Source organism: Psammomys obesus, unplaced genomic scaffold (genome assembly GCF_907164565.1).
Source record: "Psammomys obesus unplaced genomic scaffold, mPsaObe1.curated_primary_1811, whole genome shotgun sequence".
Lineage (NCBI taxonomy): Eukaryota > Metazoa > Chordata > Mammalia > Rodentia > Muridae > Psammomys > Psammomys obesus.
Genome location: NW_026592710.1, coordinates 3721892 through 3735117, shown reverse-complemented (window position 1 = coordinate 3735117; position 13226 = coordinate 3721892). Strand labels below are relative to the sequence as shown.

Genomic DNA, 13226 nt, shown 5'->3' with positions numbered 1-13226 from the left:
TGAAGAAAGTGTGCAGCTGTCTGTAGCTGTGTGTGGCACACATGCCCATGCACATGCCCAGAAGTGCTTGCTCGCGCGCGCGCGCGTGCACACACACACACACACACACACACACACACGCACACACACACACACACACACGTGCACAGGTTAGTCCCCAGTGTGGCTGCTTCCTGCCACTGTATCACTCCAGAGCATGACTTGTCCCTTGTTCCACCTTCTTCCTCAGCCTGGCAGGGTGCAGCTTTCCCATGATTATTAAGAGTCACCATGGTGCTTGTGTCGGAGGCTCCTGGTGTTGGACACATGGCTTTTCAGGCGTGTTTCAGTGGACTGAGCTGTCTGCTGCTTTGAATCACCTGGCTCTGAATGACCTTTGGCCAGCCTTGCAGTAGAACGTGTCAGCAGTTTGCCAGTTGTGGAAGCTGGCCTCTCTGCTTGTGCGGCCCAAGGCTAGCCCCTCAGGCTGCGTGCATATCTGCAAAGCTCAGACAAGCCTGCTAGGCACCATGAGGGTTTATGAGACCTGATGGCAGGACGTTGGCTTTGTTAAGCAACAACTTTTTCCTCTTTTTGTTTTTCATTATTTTAATTTTTAAATTACGTGTATTTTGTATGTATGTAGGTATGTGCATACGTGCCATAGCATTTATGTGGGGGTCCAATCGACAGGAGTCAGTCCTGTCTTTATACTGTGTGGGTCCAGGGATCAGAATCAGGCAGCGCGTGCCTTTACCTGGTGAGCCGATTCTCTGCTCTCTTGTTCTTGTTTTTAAGGTAAGCTCTTGTTGTGTAGCCCTGGCTAGCTTTGAACTTGCCTCCTATCTCAGTCTCCTGTGAGCTTGGATTACAGGGGTGATACCACTATGCTTGGCTTAAGACATTTTTTTTTCTGAGATTTTATTTTTGTTTTGTGTCTGTGAGTGTTTGCGTGAATGCACATCTGTGCACTCCATGTGCGCAGTGCCTTGTACAGGCCGGAAGAGCAGGTGGGATCACCCAGGACTGGAGTTACAGATGCTTGTGAGCTGGCATGTGGGTGCTGGGAATTGAACCTGGACCCTGTGGAAGAGCAGCCAGTGCTCATATCCACTGAGTCAACACTTCAGTCAGTGCTTGGCTTTGTTGCTGTTGTTTTTGTGGTGTTGTGGGTGGAACCCAGAACCTTGTGCTACTAGGCAGGTGCTGTGCCACCGAGCTACATACCAGTCCTCTCTAAAGTTTCTAGAGAGTATTTCTTGAGGGTGGTGGAGCTCAGTCTCCAGTTGTGTTGATGGCTTGGGCGTCAGGGACGAAGCAGCTCACCGAGAGAACGGCTGAGTACCTCTTGCAGTCATATGCCCCTTGCAGTGTGCTTGGCTTGTGTCTTTTGAGCAAACCTCTCACCCCCCTCCTTCATGCGCTTTGAAGAAGCGTGCTCCAGGTGAAGGGGTACATAGTTAATCCTCAGAGTGGCACTCAGACCTGCGCAGCCAGGAAGCGAGCCTGGAGCAAGAGCATGGCTTCGGAAAGGAGGTCTAAAGCTGCTATGCAAAGAGAACTTACGACTGTAGAGGCTTTGACAGGTAGGGAGGAGCCTGAGAGCCTGGCCAGCAGTGCAGGCTGAATGAGGAAGCAGAAGGGGAGGCTGATTGCCTGGGGAATGGCTGGGCAGTGGCCAGCATGCAGGGCTGGGCTGAGGGCTGAGGGGGTGCCCCTGGTGGCTCAGAACAGACAGCTTCTGTGGGAGGGCAGAGAGTAAGTAAATTTAGTGCATGTGTGAGGCCAACCCCCAGGGTACAAGCCCCTCCTAGGATGACAGGCAGGAAGTAAGGCAGTGTGGCGTGCCCCTATCATGGCTGGGAATGAGAGCTCTCAGCTTGTGTTAATAGATTTTTTTTTTTTTTAATTTATATTTTTGTTTTTCAAGACAGGATTTCTCTGTGTAACCCTAGCTGTCCTGGAACTCACTCTGTAGACCAGGATGGCACCAATGAGGCTGCTTTGGCCTTGGCTGCACAGGTGCTGCCTGCTCACTGACTGGTGCCCAGTAAAGTTGGTAGCAGAGGGGGTTGCATGTGGGATTCTACAGCTTAGTGTTCAGGGGAGGGTCAGATGCCAAGTCATAGCATATGGCCAAAGCTCATCAGAATGGCATCATTTATTGCAGAAGAGGTCAATTAAGAGTGTCATTTAAGAGCATTTAATAGTATCATTTAAGAGCAGAATTGCTAAATGACCAGTGATTATGGGTCAGTCACATAGACTTTTGCAATGAAGTAATGAAACAGAGTTTTATTTCAGCTCTCATGTCCAGCAACAGGGCTTTCTGTATATCCACAAGTCTACAGAAGGCTAACCTTGATGTCCACTAGGTTGTTTCAAGGGCATGAACCTTTCTTCTGTCTTAATTTTCTGTTGTTTAGTGGTTGTGCCTTCAGAAGATCGGGGCAGTTCCAGTTACACAGTACTAGAACGGAGGCCGTGCACGAGCTCGGAGGGTACGTGTCCCCACTGTACTTGACCATTTGTCTGACTTTCCGCAGTACTTGCGGCCAGAGCAGGAGGAGGAGGGCCGGAAACGCTATGAAGCCCAGAAGCTGGAGCGCATGGAGACCAAGTGGAGGAACGGGGACATTGTCCAGCCTATCTTGAACCCAGGTAAAGGTCGCGGCTGGCAAAGGGGATGGGGTGGGCTGATACCAGGGGTAGATGCCATTTCTCAGGGCACCTCACAAGGCACAGAAACTCACCAGTTAGTGTGCTGTCGCTGTCCTGTGGGCTCTTGGATGTGGAATTGCCTCCTGGAGCCAGGCTTTGCTCATTGTCCTTCCCCAAGCCAGGCAGACCTCTTTCTGTATGTAGCTCAGCAGGCAGGGAGAGGCCCCATGGCAGCTCCTGAGAGTCTGGGTGGGTTCTGCCATGCTAACTCCTTCATGGTCTCCACAGAGGGCTGCTTGTTTATACATTTGGTTTTGTTGATACACCTGAGTTTGCTCAGGAAATTATTTGTGAGAGAATGTTCTTTCATTAGAAGGGGAAAAAAAGGAAAGAAAGAAAGAAAGAAAGAAAGAAAGAAAGAAAGAAAGAAAGAAAGAAAAGAAAAGAAAAGAGAAAAGAAAAGTCTGGGATTAGGAGATGAGCACAGATTTAAGTGCTGTTTCTTCCTAGGCTGCCATAGGTAGAGATTGCCTCTGTCATCTTCACAACGCAAGTGACAAGCCTCAGCTCTCCTTGTAGGATGTTCCTCCCTCCCTCTGTCCGCTGCTAGGCTGATCCACGTTTTCATGCAGTGTCTGTGGAAAAACCAGATAGGGCCTCCCTCCCCAGGTTCCTCAGTGCCAGTCAGAGCAGGGTTTTGGCATGTCTGACCCCAAGGGACTTGGTGAGGGATTGTGGTGGGCCCATCTTTAGAGGGAGGTTTCCCTGGGAAAGTGTGTGACTCCCAGCACCCCTGTATATACAGTAACCAGACATTAATGGTATTGAGAATTCTTTCTAGAATCTACTGCAAGCTTCTCTGCCTTGTTAGAAATGGCCTGGGCTCACTTCTATGCTGGGTTCCATGGTGTCCCTGAGCAGAGGATTTCCTGGCCCTCAGTGCCTTAGGCCCCTAGTTGGGTGGAAATTTGTCTTTCACTTGGCTCTCTCAGTCCATGTGGCCTGGACACACTCTGTGGTACTGCCCATGAAGTGGCACTGCTGTGCACAGCCTCAGCCAGGGCCTGCCTGATGAACATCAGTGCGCCAATCGTTCATTCTCCTTCCTCAGCTTGCCACAACTGAAGCACTTGTCTGAGGCCGGTGGACAAGGCAGTTATCAAAGCCTTACTGTTCCCTGTGCTACCCCCACCCCCATCTGCTTTTAACAGAAGAGAAAGAAGCGGGGAGAGAGAGAAAGCAAAAATCTGAAGCTGGCATGGTAGTGCATGCCTGTAAGCCCAGCGTTTGGATGGCTAAGGGAGAACTGCAGTGAATTCAGCTCTAGCCTGGACTACAAAGCAAGGCCTTATCTCAAAAAAACAAAAAGAACCCAGTTCCCCTTCTCTGCTGGTGAGAACCACAAGGCTAGATCCTGGCTGACAGACATTGTCTGACCAACCGGGAGTCAGACAGCTGTCAATCAACATCGCTTCCTTACTCTTGAAAGTGTTGGCCATAGTGCCTCCTGACTGTGACTGTGATACACAGCCTCCCCTGACTGTGACTGTGTCATTTCACAGCCCATTGCTCTTTGATGATAGTGATTGGAGTTGGCATTGTGAACTCACGACTTTTTCATGTGTTGTTACATGTTAGTGTTGTTTTTCTGTATTGAAAAAAAAAATGCATCTTCCTTGGCTGATTGAATCTGACACACAGCTCGGAAACATGTGTGACAGGAATCACACACCCAATCATGCCTCTTCTTTTTTTTTTTTTTGGTAGTGAGGCTGCAGCCCAGAATCTCGTGCAAGCCTAACCCTGCCTAGACACCCGTGTTTCCGACCTGCCAGAACCATCCTTGCTCTTGTGGGTCTCTGTGCCTGTCCTCCTGCTGTGTGCTAGGCTGTCCTGGGTGAGTGGGCTGGAGGGGTGCCATGTTGGCTGTCCTGGGTGAGTGGACAGGTTGGGTGCTGTGTCTACAGGGAGCGGGAGCTGAGGACAAGGTTTGTGTCTTTCAAAAATGTAGCTGTTATGTGATCTTTCCTGGGGCAATGTGAACAAACATCTCACCCCACAGAGCACCAACAATGAAAGAAGAAAATAATTTCACCCAGTCTTGCTTGGTGAGCCAGTCAGTTTGATTGGAGTTGCTTCCAGGGGGATAGGTAATGAGCCAGTGGTTCACAGGTACTTGAACAGCCATGACCCCTCTCTCCAGCAATTAATAACCACTTACACACCCTGGCAGGAAGGGGCCCCATTCACCACCTTTTGACAAGTCTTGTGAACTCCTTCTCCCTCCTCTAAGGAATTTTGTGGGCAGAGGTCTCATTCGGTAATGGAGCTGCTTTTACTTCAGAATGGCAGTGGCTGCATGAAGCTTGGAGGACAGAGCCCTACAGTGAACCCCTCGGGCTTTGCCTCTCCCACTGCATTCACCTTTTGCCCTCACCCCCATACACTTGTGCAACTAAAACCTGGGCTCAGACAGTGTTGCCTAGCAACCGCTGAGCCACCTGTCTTTCAGGTAGGTATCTTCAGGGAGTCTGGTGATCTTTAGAAGCCAGCTTTCTGTGTCACTTTTGAGTTGCCAGGTTCATGACCATTGGGGACTCTGACCACAAGACCCTGTTTCCCGTTCTGCTGGGTTTATGATACAATCAGTATTACCTCAGACATGACATGACCAAGTGCTGTCTTCACTGGTCTTTGAGATAGTGTTCACTTCCCAGACTACCCTAGGCAGAGCAGTAGGGGTTGGACCTTGGCAGGCCACCAAGCTCCAGGTCCTAGTGCTTTCCAGAGTCAGCAGTACCCAGGCAGATCTGCCCAGAGCCACCCCTGGAAGGCAAGAGCTGACCTGCCTGGCTATTGAACCAGTCCTAGGTCTGAAGTTCATTCCTCTCTGATATCTGTGCCCATCCAGCTTGGCCATGATCCTGGTTCCTTTAACACTGGTCGTGGGAGACTAGCGAAGACAGCCGGAAGGTTCTAGAACTTGCTTAGGTTTCAGTCTTAGTCCTGTGGGCATCTGGTACTCACTCACTTGATGGACACAGACAAGGCAGTCACTGACCGCAGGCTTGCTGGGGTGAAGGGGCGGCTGGATGTACCTAGAGCAGCAAAGTGACTCCGGACAGGTGGACGGGTGCTGAGAGCGAGTGTGTCTAGAGCCTCCAAAAGAAACCTTGCCTGTTGCATCCCCTGTAGCTTAACTAGGAGACTTCACATTATTTGGAAACTTCAGGTCATAGTAACTGCTGCAGCAGGGAACCCCAGCATGATAGTGCGTAAATGGAGGTTGCAGTTCCTGCTTAGGGAGACCCTAATTGGCTTTCCCTGAGGGTGGGTTCTCTTCCAGATGGTGGAGACTGGAGGACTCAGGTCCCTTTGTTCCTGTAGCTTCGCCCTCTGTTTGAGAAAAATTGTATATGTTTATCACATAAAATATGATTTTGTATATATATGTGTAATGTCTTTCTTGGCATCTGTAGGGGATGGGTTCCACAATCCAAGTGTCCATAAGTTTCATGTATAAAATGAAATGGGGCTTGCATACAACCTCACACACTAACACGTGGGCCTACACATGCATAGACTCCTGTATATGTTAATTCTTCTTTTAGTTATAATACCTAATATAATATAAAATAAATGCTTTTAAATGGTCATTAATCTGTATTATTTAAGAAATAATAACAAAAAACCTCTGTATATGTACAGTACAGACATACTTCTCTTTTTCTAATTCTTTTCAGACAGGGTCTCACTGTGTAGCTCAGGCAGTCCTTGCTCAGTGTCCTCCTCCCTCAGCCTCCTGAGTGCAGGGATCACAGTTGTGCATCACTGCTTGCGCTGCAAGGAGTTTTGAAGTTGGCTTCAGAGATAGAGAGGGCTGACCGCACTCTGTGGATACTAACTGAGCCGGTACCACCCACCGTCACTAGCAAGGGGCTTTGAGGATCTCTTGGGAAGGGCTCACGTTCCAGAGGTTGAATAGGTCAGTTCTAGAACCAGCCAACAGCTCTTCTGACGCTCGTGTGTGGCCATCCCCTTTCCATAGTGGAGTCAGGCAAGCATGGCCAGCTGTGTCTATGGACAAGGAGGGGACAGGCCTAACAGTTGGCTGATTGAGCTCGTCCTGTCTTCTGCTCACAGCATCTTCCCTTCAGCATCTTTGCACATGGAGAACACCTCACCTCAAGGGTAGTTACGAGGTCCTATCCAGCCCTGGCGGTGTGCAGTCCTCGCCATGGTGTTTGCAGCACCTCATGTTCTGCCTCTGATGCACTGGCAATGTGGGTGCTCTGCTTGCCCAGCACTTGATGAGGCCTGGGGAACAGACAGGCATGTGAGCTCCGCTGAGCCACACAGTGATAAACTCTCTGGTGTGTCAGTATGTCAGGCCAAGGCCATGGGGCTAGCCCTTGGTTTCTTCTCTTGGAGGTATTCCTGCTGCTTTGTGGAAGCTTCCTCCTTGTCCATTGTTGACACCAACATCATTCACAGTGGACACAGGGAAATGAGGCTCACCACCCATCTGCTTATCCAAGTCACTGTGAGACTTGAGCAGAGTTTCTTCAGTCCTTGTGGATCTGGGCACTTCCTAGGACAGTGGCCACACCCAAAGTTCTTGGCAGGCCTATGTCTTTTATTCTTCCTCATCCCACTCCACTATTCCTCTCTGGACACATGTGGGTGAGAAACTGGCACCAGCACAGGGTTCTTGGTTCAAAGCTGAGCCTTGACAGGCTTTTGCTTTTGTTCCCCTCAGCCCCAGGTTCGGAGACAGGAGGCATATCTGATCTTTGATGTCCCAGGTTCGGAAGGAGGAGGCACATTTGATCTTTGATGCCCCAGGTCTCTGAACTCTGCCTACTCTGGGTTCTGCTTGTAGACTGGCTGCTGCTTTCTGGAGTTGTCTTTTTCCTGGTCTGTCTGCCCAGGAGCAGTGAAAACACAGGTCTCACCATGACCTGCCTCTCTCAGTTCAGCCCTTGCCTCGGCACCATGATGCAGGGCCATGCAATCTAGACATGCCATGTGCCCTGCCTTTCATGCTGGCATGATGGTAGTATCCCCTTGGAATCTGTGAAGAAAGGCTCTCATCTGGGCAGCAGCTCACATCTGGTATGGGTGTCTATTCAGGGTACCCCTATTTCTATGGCTGTGTCTGTTGGTAGCAGACCCCTTCCACATGTTCCCCATGCCACTTCAAGTGTAGACGGTGGAGAGCATGGGAATGATGTGTTCAAGCAACTGCCTAAAGGAGGAAGTGCGCACCTCAGGAGCTGGGAGCCAGGTAGAGGACAAGTAGACATCATGTGACCCACAGAGCCCGGTGGAGTTAGCTAACAACACGCTAGAAGGAGGAAGCCAGAAGCTCTGTTGCTTCTGCTCGCTGAAGGCTCCTTCACAGGCTCAGAACTCGGAGCCAGTGCTGTGGCCTAACAGTATTCTTATATAGTACAGCGGACAGTGGGGCATCTCCCTGACCTGGGAGCTATAGTTGCTTCTCTTTGCTGTGTGAACAAGTAGATTTTCAATGTGAAAAGTGGGGAGCAAGGCAGTGGCTTGGGTGTTAGAGAGCTTGTCTAGTATGTGTGAGATTCTGGGTTTGATCCCCAGCACCAACCACACAGGTTGGACATGGTGGCTGCTGCCTGCTGCAAAAGCCCGAGGTGACAGATGCAGACTGGGTTGGTGACCCGCCTGGGACACATAAGGCCCTTCTCTCCAAAGAAATAAAACCAAGCTGGATGTGATGAGGCCACACAGTGAGTTCCAGAATGGCCAGGGTGTGCAGTGAGATGTAAGCATAAAACAGTCAAAATGAGAAAGATGTTTGTAAATGAATTTAGTGTTTTCATGTGTGCAGGCGTGCATATGATGGGCACATATATACCATTGCATGCCTACAGAGTATAGCTTGTGGGAGTCGATTCCAGGAATTGACTTAGGCCATTGAAGTTGAATGGAAGGACCTTTACATGGAGCTGTTCTGTTGAGCTGATCATGCTAAGAAAGATTTTTGTATGCAGTTTTCAATTAAGTTTGTTTTGGGTGTGTTAGCGAATCCAACCTGAGCTTTGAGCATGCTACTGCTGAGCTACACCCCAGCACTAGTTTCACGCTTAGATGAATCACGCTTCTGATGCTCAACACATGCGAGCGAGTCTCAGCTGGTGAAGCAGGTCTGAAAGTGGCCAGATTAGAGGTCGTGAGGGTCCAGTCATGCTCTAGAATACGCACATTTGTGTCATTAAGGTGACAGAGTGACACGCTTGGTGTCCTGCTGTCCTCCTTGTCTTGGCCAAGGAGATGCTGAGCACTCAGAGGTCTTGTGACTGGTGGGTTGCTGAGGGACTTTGGGCCTTTGCTGTCCACCCAGCCTCCTTGGTAGGGTCCTTGGGCAGATAGTGTGAATGTTCATCTGTCTTAGCAGATGAGTTTTCAGTGTAAAGAACCTGCCCAGAGCCCAAAACCTTCTGGGTGATCTTAGGTCCTGGAGGTGACACTGAAGTGGCATGAGGTAGATGAGACTGTCTTCCATTTGGTCAAAGCCACAGATCACCTCAGCTGACTACAGTCTAGTGCCCATTGGGGCCACCCCGGGCTCCTTGCCTTTGCTGGTGGCAAATGCAGGAGTTAAGGGCTCTCACTTGTCACTGACAGCCCCACACGGACAGTCCCAGACACCATGCAAAACTAAGATTGCTTCTTGGAGCCAGGGTGGATCTGCTGCCCCAGGGCTCCGAGCTGCAGGTCCCAACAGCCTGTGCACCCTGTGTGACTGAAATCTGCCTGCGTGTTCAGCGCTGTCTCAGGCAGATGCTTCTGAGTTTAGAGTAAGCGTTCAAGCCCAGATCCCCAGCTTTCTGCTTTCTGGCTGCCTGGTGGCTTCAAGTACCTGTCTTTAGTTTGAAGTCCATATGTCATGTGTTTGTTTGCTCAAGTTACACAGGGCCCAGCCTAGTGGGTAAACAGTGGAGACTGGTGTCTCTCATCTGGAGGCTCAAGTTCTCAGCACTGTTGGCAGTGGTTTCCTGGTTTGTGGATGTTGACCTCCCTATCTCTTCAATTGAGGACCCTCTCATGCCCTCTTATAAGGATACTGCTGGCGTTTGACCAGGTTACACTTTAATAGCTTCATTATAACTTAATTGCCTCTTGAAAGGTCCATCTCTGTATAACAGTGTCAAATGTTCTGAGCACATAGGAATCGTGGGTGGGCACATTCACTCGATAACAAGAAGGGCCACCAAGTGTCAGGTGACAGCTGACACTTCCGAGACCTCAGGTCTCTGGGGCAAAGCTACCCTTCATGGCACCAACTCTTCGCTGCTGAGAAATATTGCTTAAGGCCAGATGAGGGCAATACCTGACATGTGCCTGCTGTTTGCCGTGGCCCCACAGTTCCTTCAACAGCCAGGACAGGAATGGGTGCCTCTCTCTGACCCCAGCATGGAACGAATGAGAACTTAGCCGAAGGTTTTTGGCAGTGTGTGTGTGTGTGTGGGGGGGGGCTGGCTCATACCTGTGGCTCTGACTGTATCTGCTGAGGAAAGGGAGCCTTCGGGAACAGCATCTGCCCCCAGGGACAGAACTTTTGTCCTCTGTTTTAAGTGAAGCCACACAGCTCATAGCTGAATGGTTGGGGCTCCACTGAGGAGTGGCCTGTTCTTGGAAGGTTTGCACTGATAGGCACACATGGGGAGGGCTGGTCTACCAGCCCAGACACCTGTCAAGGCTGACCTTTCCTGGGCCGATTCAGGAAGTACAGAAACACCCTCGTTGCTTTCTGTGCTGTTGGAAAGCAAAGTTGGCTGGATGGTGACATCCCAGTGGAGGATCACAGATGACTCTGGAAACTTCTAGCTAAGGGACAGGGTCTAGTGGGCACCACACCATATGCAGAGTGTACTGTGGTTCACTGATAGAGGCTGCTCAGTACTGCCTGAGACCTCCATTCTCCTCAGAGAACCTTACCGCAGTAACTGCAGGAAGTCACTTCTGATGACACAGAATGCTGGGCAGTGACCTTGCCACTGTTGGGCTGTGGGGAACTGTCCGCTCAGTAACTCATCTCTCTCCCATTGCTTCTCTAGAGCCGAACACAGTGAGCTACAGCCAGTCCAGCCTGATCCACCTGGTGGGGCCCTCGGACTGCACTCTTCATGGCTTCGTGCACGGAGGTAGGGATGAAGTTGCCCTGGCCACTGCTCCATCCCTTTCCTGCCCTGAGCATCCCCCAGGAGGCTGTTCCCCTGACTTCTTCCCCGCTTGCCCTGAGCACCCCCCAGGAGGCCATGCTGCTTACTGACCTAGTTTGGACTTTCATGTCTGGTGAAGTATAAATTTAAACTTTTAAGAGATTGCATAAGAAATTACAGAAATGCCAGTGGTGTCTGTTTTTAAAACTGGAAATGAAAGTTGGATGGATTAGGACATCCCAGCAGAGGGTCACATAGAACTCGAGGACTCGGAGCTTCGAGGTGTCAGGGTAGGGCTTTGCAGAGCCTGGGAGAGACCCTGTAAGCCGCTGCCAGCTGCCTTTGAACAACGTTCTTTCAGATGATCACCTGTACTGTTCTGAGTTGTTGAAGATCTTGCCTGTAATAGCATGGGCGTAAAGGTCCTGGCCAGGGTCCTCTGACCATAACACAGACAGAGGACCTGACCCTTGGCCGATGGAGGACATTCTCTACTTTGATAATGTACAGTTGTTTCTTTGTATTGTAAAGCAGAGAGAAGGAACACATCCATTGCACAAATGGGTACTGTCATTCTGGATGAGAGTAAAGTAATCTATAAAAATGAGTCTAGGGTCGGAGAGATGACTCCGTAGGCAAGAGTGTTTGCTGTGCACGCGTGAGGATGCTTGGATTTCCAGCATCTCCAGAGGCTGAGATGGGAGAATGACTCAAGGCTAGACGGGGCAGCAGCAAAACCCTGTCTCCACAGCAGCCATAAATAGATCTGATTTACAGAAAAATGCCAGGCAAAGGCAGTAAAGTGGTACAGGCGACAGCAGAAGTTGAGGGGTGACGTGTGGGTGTCGAGGTTTGGGCACATCTGTTCTTAGTAACAGGTGCTTTTGTGTAGCACTCTTCCTCTGCCCTCATTTCTCCCTGCCCGGACACTGAGTTCCTGTTGACTCTCTGCTATTGTCTCCAGCTCAGGTGGCTTCACTGTAGCTTTACATGATGTTTCTGTCAAGGATTTCTCCAGAATGTGGACCAGATTTCATCTTTGCCTTGAAGTAGAGTCCCACACAAACATAAAGAGGCACCGCTTACTTGTGAGCTAGAGGCATCAGGTCCTGGGCCTGCCAAACCCCTGATTTGAGAGGGGTTTTTAAGGCTTGTTTCTATTTTTAACCAATCCCCTTTTGTGTGGTTTCATTTCGATTTCATGATTGTTTGCCTGTGTTCACTAAGTGCTGCCTGCACTGCTCCTTTGGCTGCATGGGCTCCACCCAGGGGAAGTTAGTTCTGCTTTATAGCAAGTGGTGCTTTCCAGGCCCGTGACAGCCTCTCCACTCTGAACAGCTGTGTCCTTGTCAGTGTCCCCATGTCCTCACTGGCCTCACATTCCAGGTAGACAAAAGCCCTCTCTCTCTTCTAAGCACAGCCACCCCAGCCCAAGCTTCTCTGAGACTCATTTTGCAGCTGTCAGCAAGACTGAAGAGTGAAGGAACCCTTGAGAGGTTTACAGAGTGCATGCTGTCCTTTGATCTAGGCACTGTTTGGTTTGGTTTTGGTTCTGGTTTTGTTGAGATAGGGTTTCTCTGTGTAGCCCTGGCTATCCTAGAATTCTTTTTGTGGACCAGGTTGGCCTTGAACTCACAGAGATCCACCTGCCTCTGCCTCCCCAGTGCTGGGATTAAAGGCGTGCTCCACACTGCTTAGGCAGTGTTTTTATGTGTGCATAGGCAGCATTTACAGTGGCTATATGATGCTTAATGCCTGCTTTCTGAGTTCTGTATGTTCAATTTATAAACCTGCCTCCTAATTTTTGCAGACCCCAACATCCCCAGCATGCCTGTCAATTCAGAATGGGTGAATAATAACACCAGCAACTGCTATTCTATTGTGTTTCCCTGCAGAGTAATTGTCAACAGGGGAATCTAAGATCACTTGAGTCAGGTTTAATTAAAGTGTAGTGCAGTTGCTGCTAGTCACATGAGGGAACAGTGAGCCTGGACAGTGTGGGCTGTAGTCTGTAGTCCCCAGTTCTGTGCTGCAGCATTTAGCAAAGATGTTGGTTTAGCGATGAAGTTGCTGGCGGGGCTTGGCCCTGCTGATGACAGGGTTGTGGAAGGTGCCTGGAAAGGCAACCTTTCTTTTCCTCTCCAAGAGGGAGTTCTGAGTTGAGGCACTGGTGGGGAAGCACATACCTAGCTTTGGCTTCTGCCTTCTACTGGGCCCCAAGTGAAACCTCTCATGGCCTCTTCACTTTCTAAAGTGCTCCCATCAGCCTGGTTGGTTGGTTGGTTTCTCTCTCTCTCTCTCTCTCTCTCTTTCTTTCTTTCTCTTTTTCTCTTTCTCTCTCTCTTTCTTTCTTTCTTTCTTTCTTTCTTTCTTTCTTTCTTTCTTTCT

At 49.9% G+C, this 13226-nt stretch overlaps 1 protein-coding gene across 2 annotated transcripts in view; it reads left to right on the top strand.

The window, feature by feature from the left end:
- Nucleotides 1-13226, top strand: part of Acot7 (acyl-CoA thioesterase 7) — an 88805-nt gene that overhangs the window by 44914 nt on the left and 30665 nt on the right. For both annotated transcript variants that reach the window (XM_055615058.1, XM_055615057.1), the window contains exons 5-6: nt 2526-2640; nt 10734-10820. In XM_055615058.1, coding sequence (XP_055471033.1) covers nt 2526-2640; nt 10734-10820 — 202 coding nt within the window. The remainder of the gene's footprint in view (nt 1-2525; nt 2641-10733; nt 10821-13226) is intronic.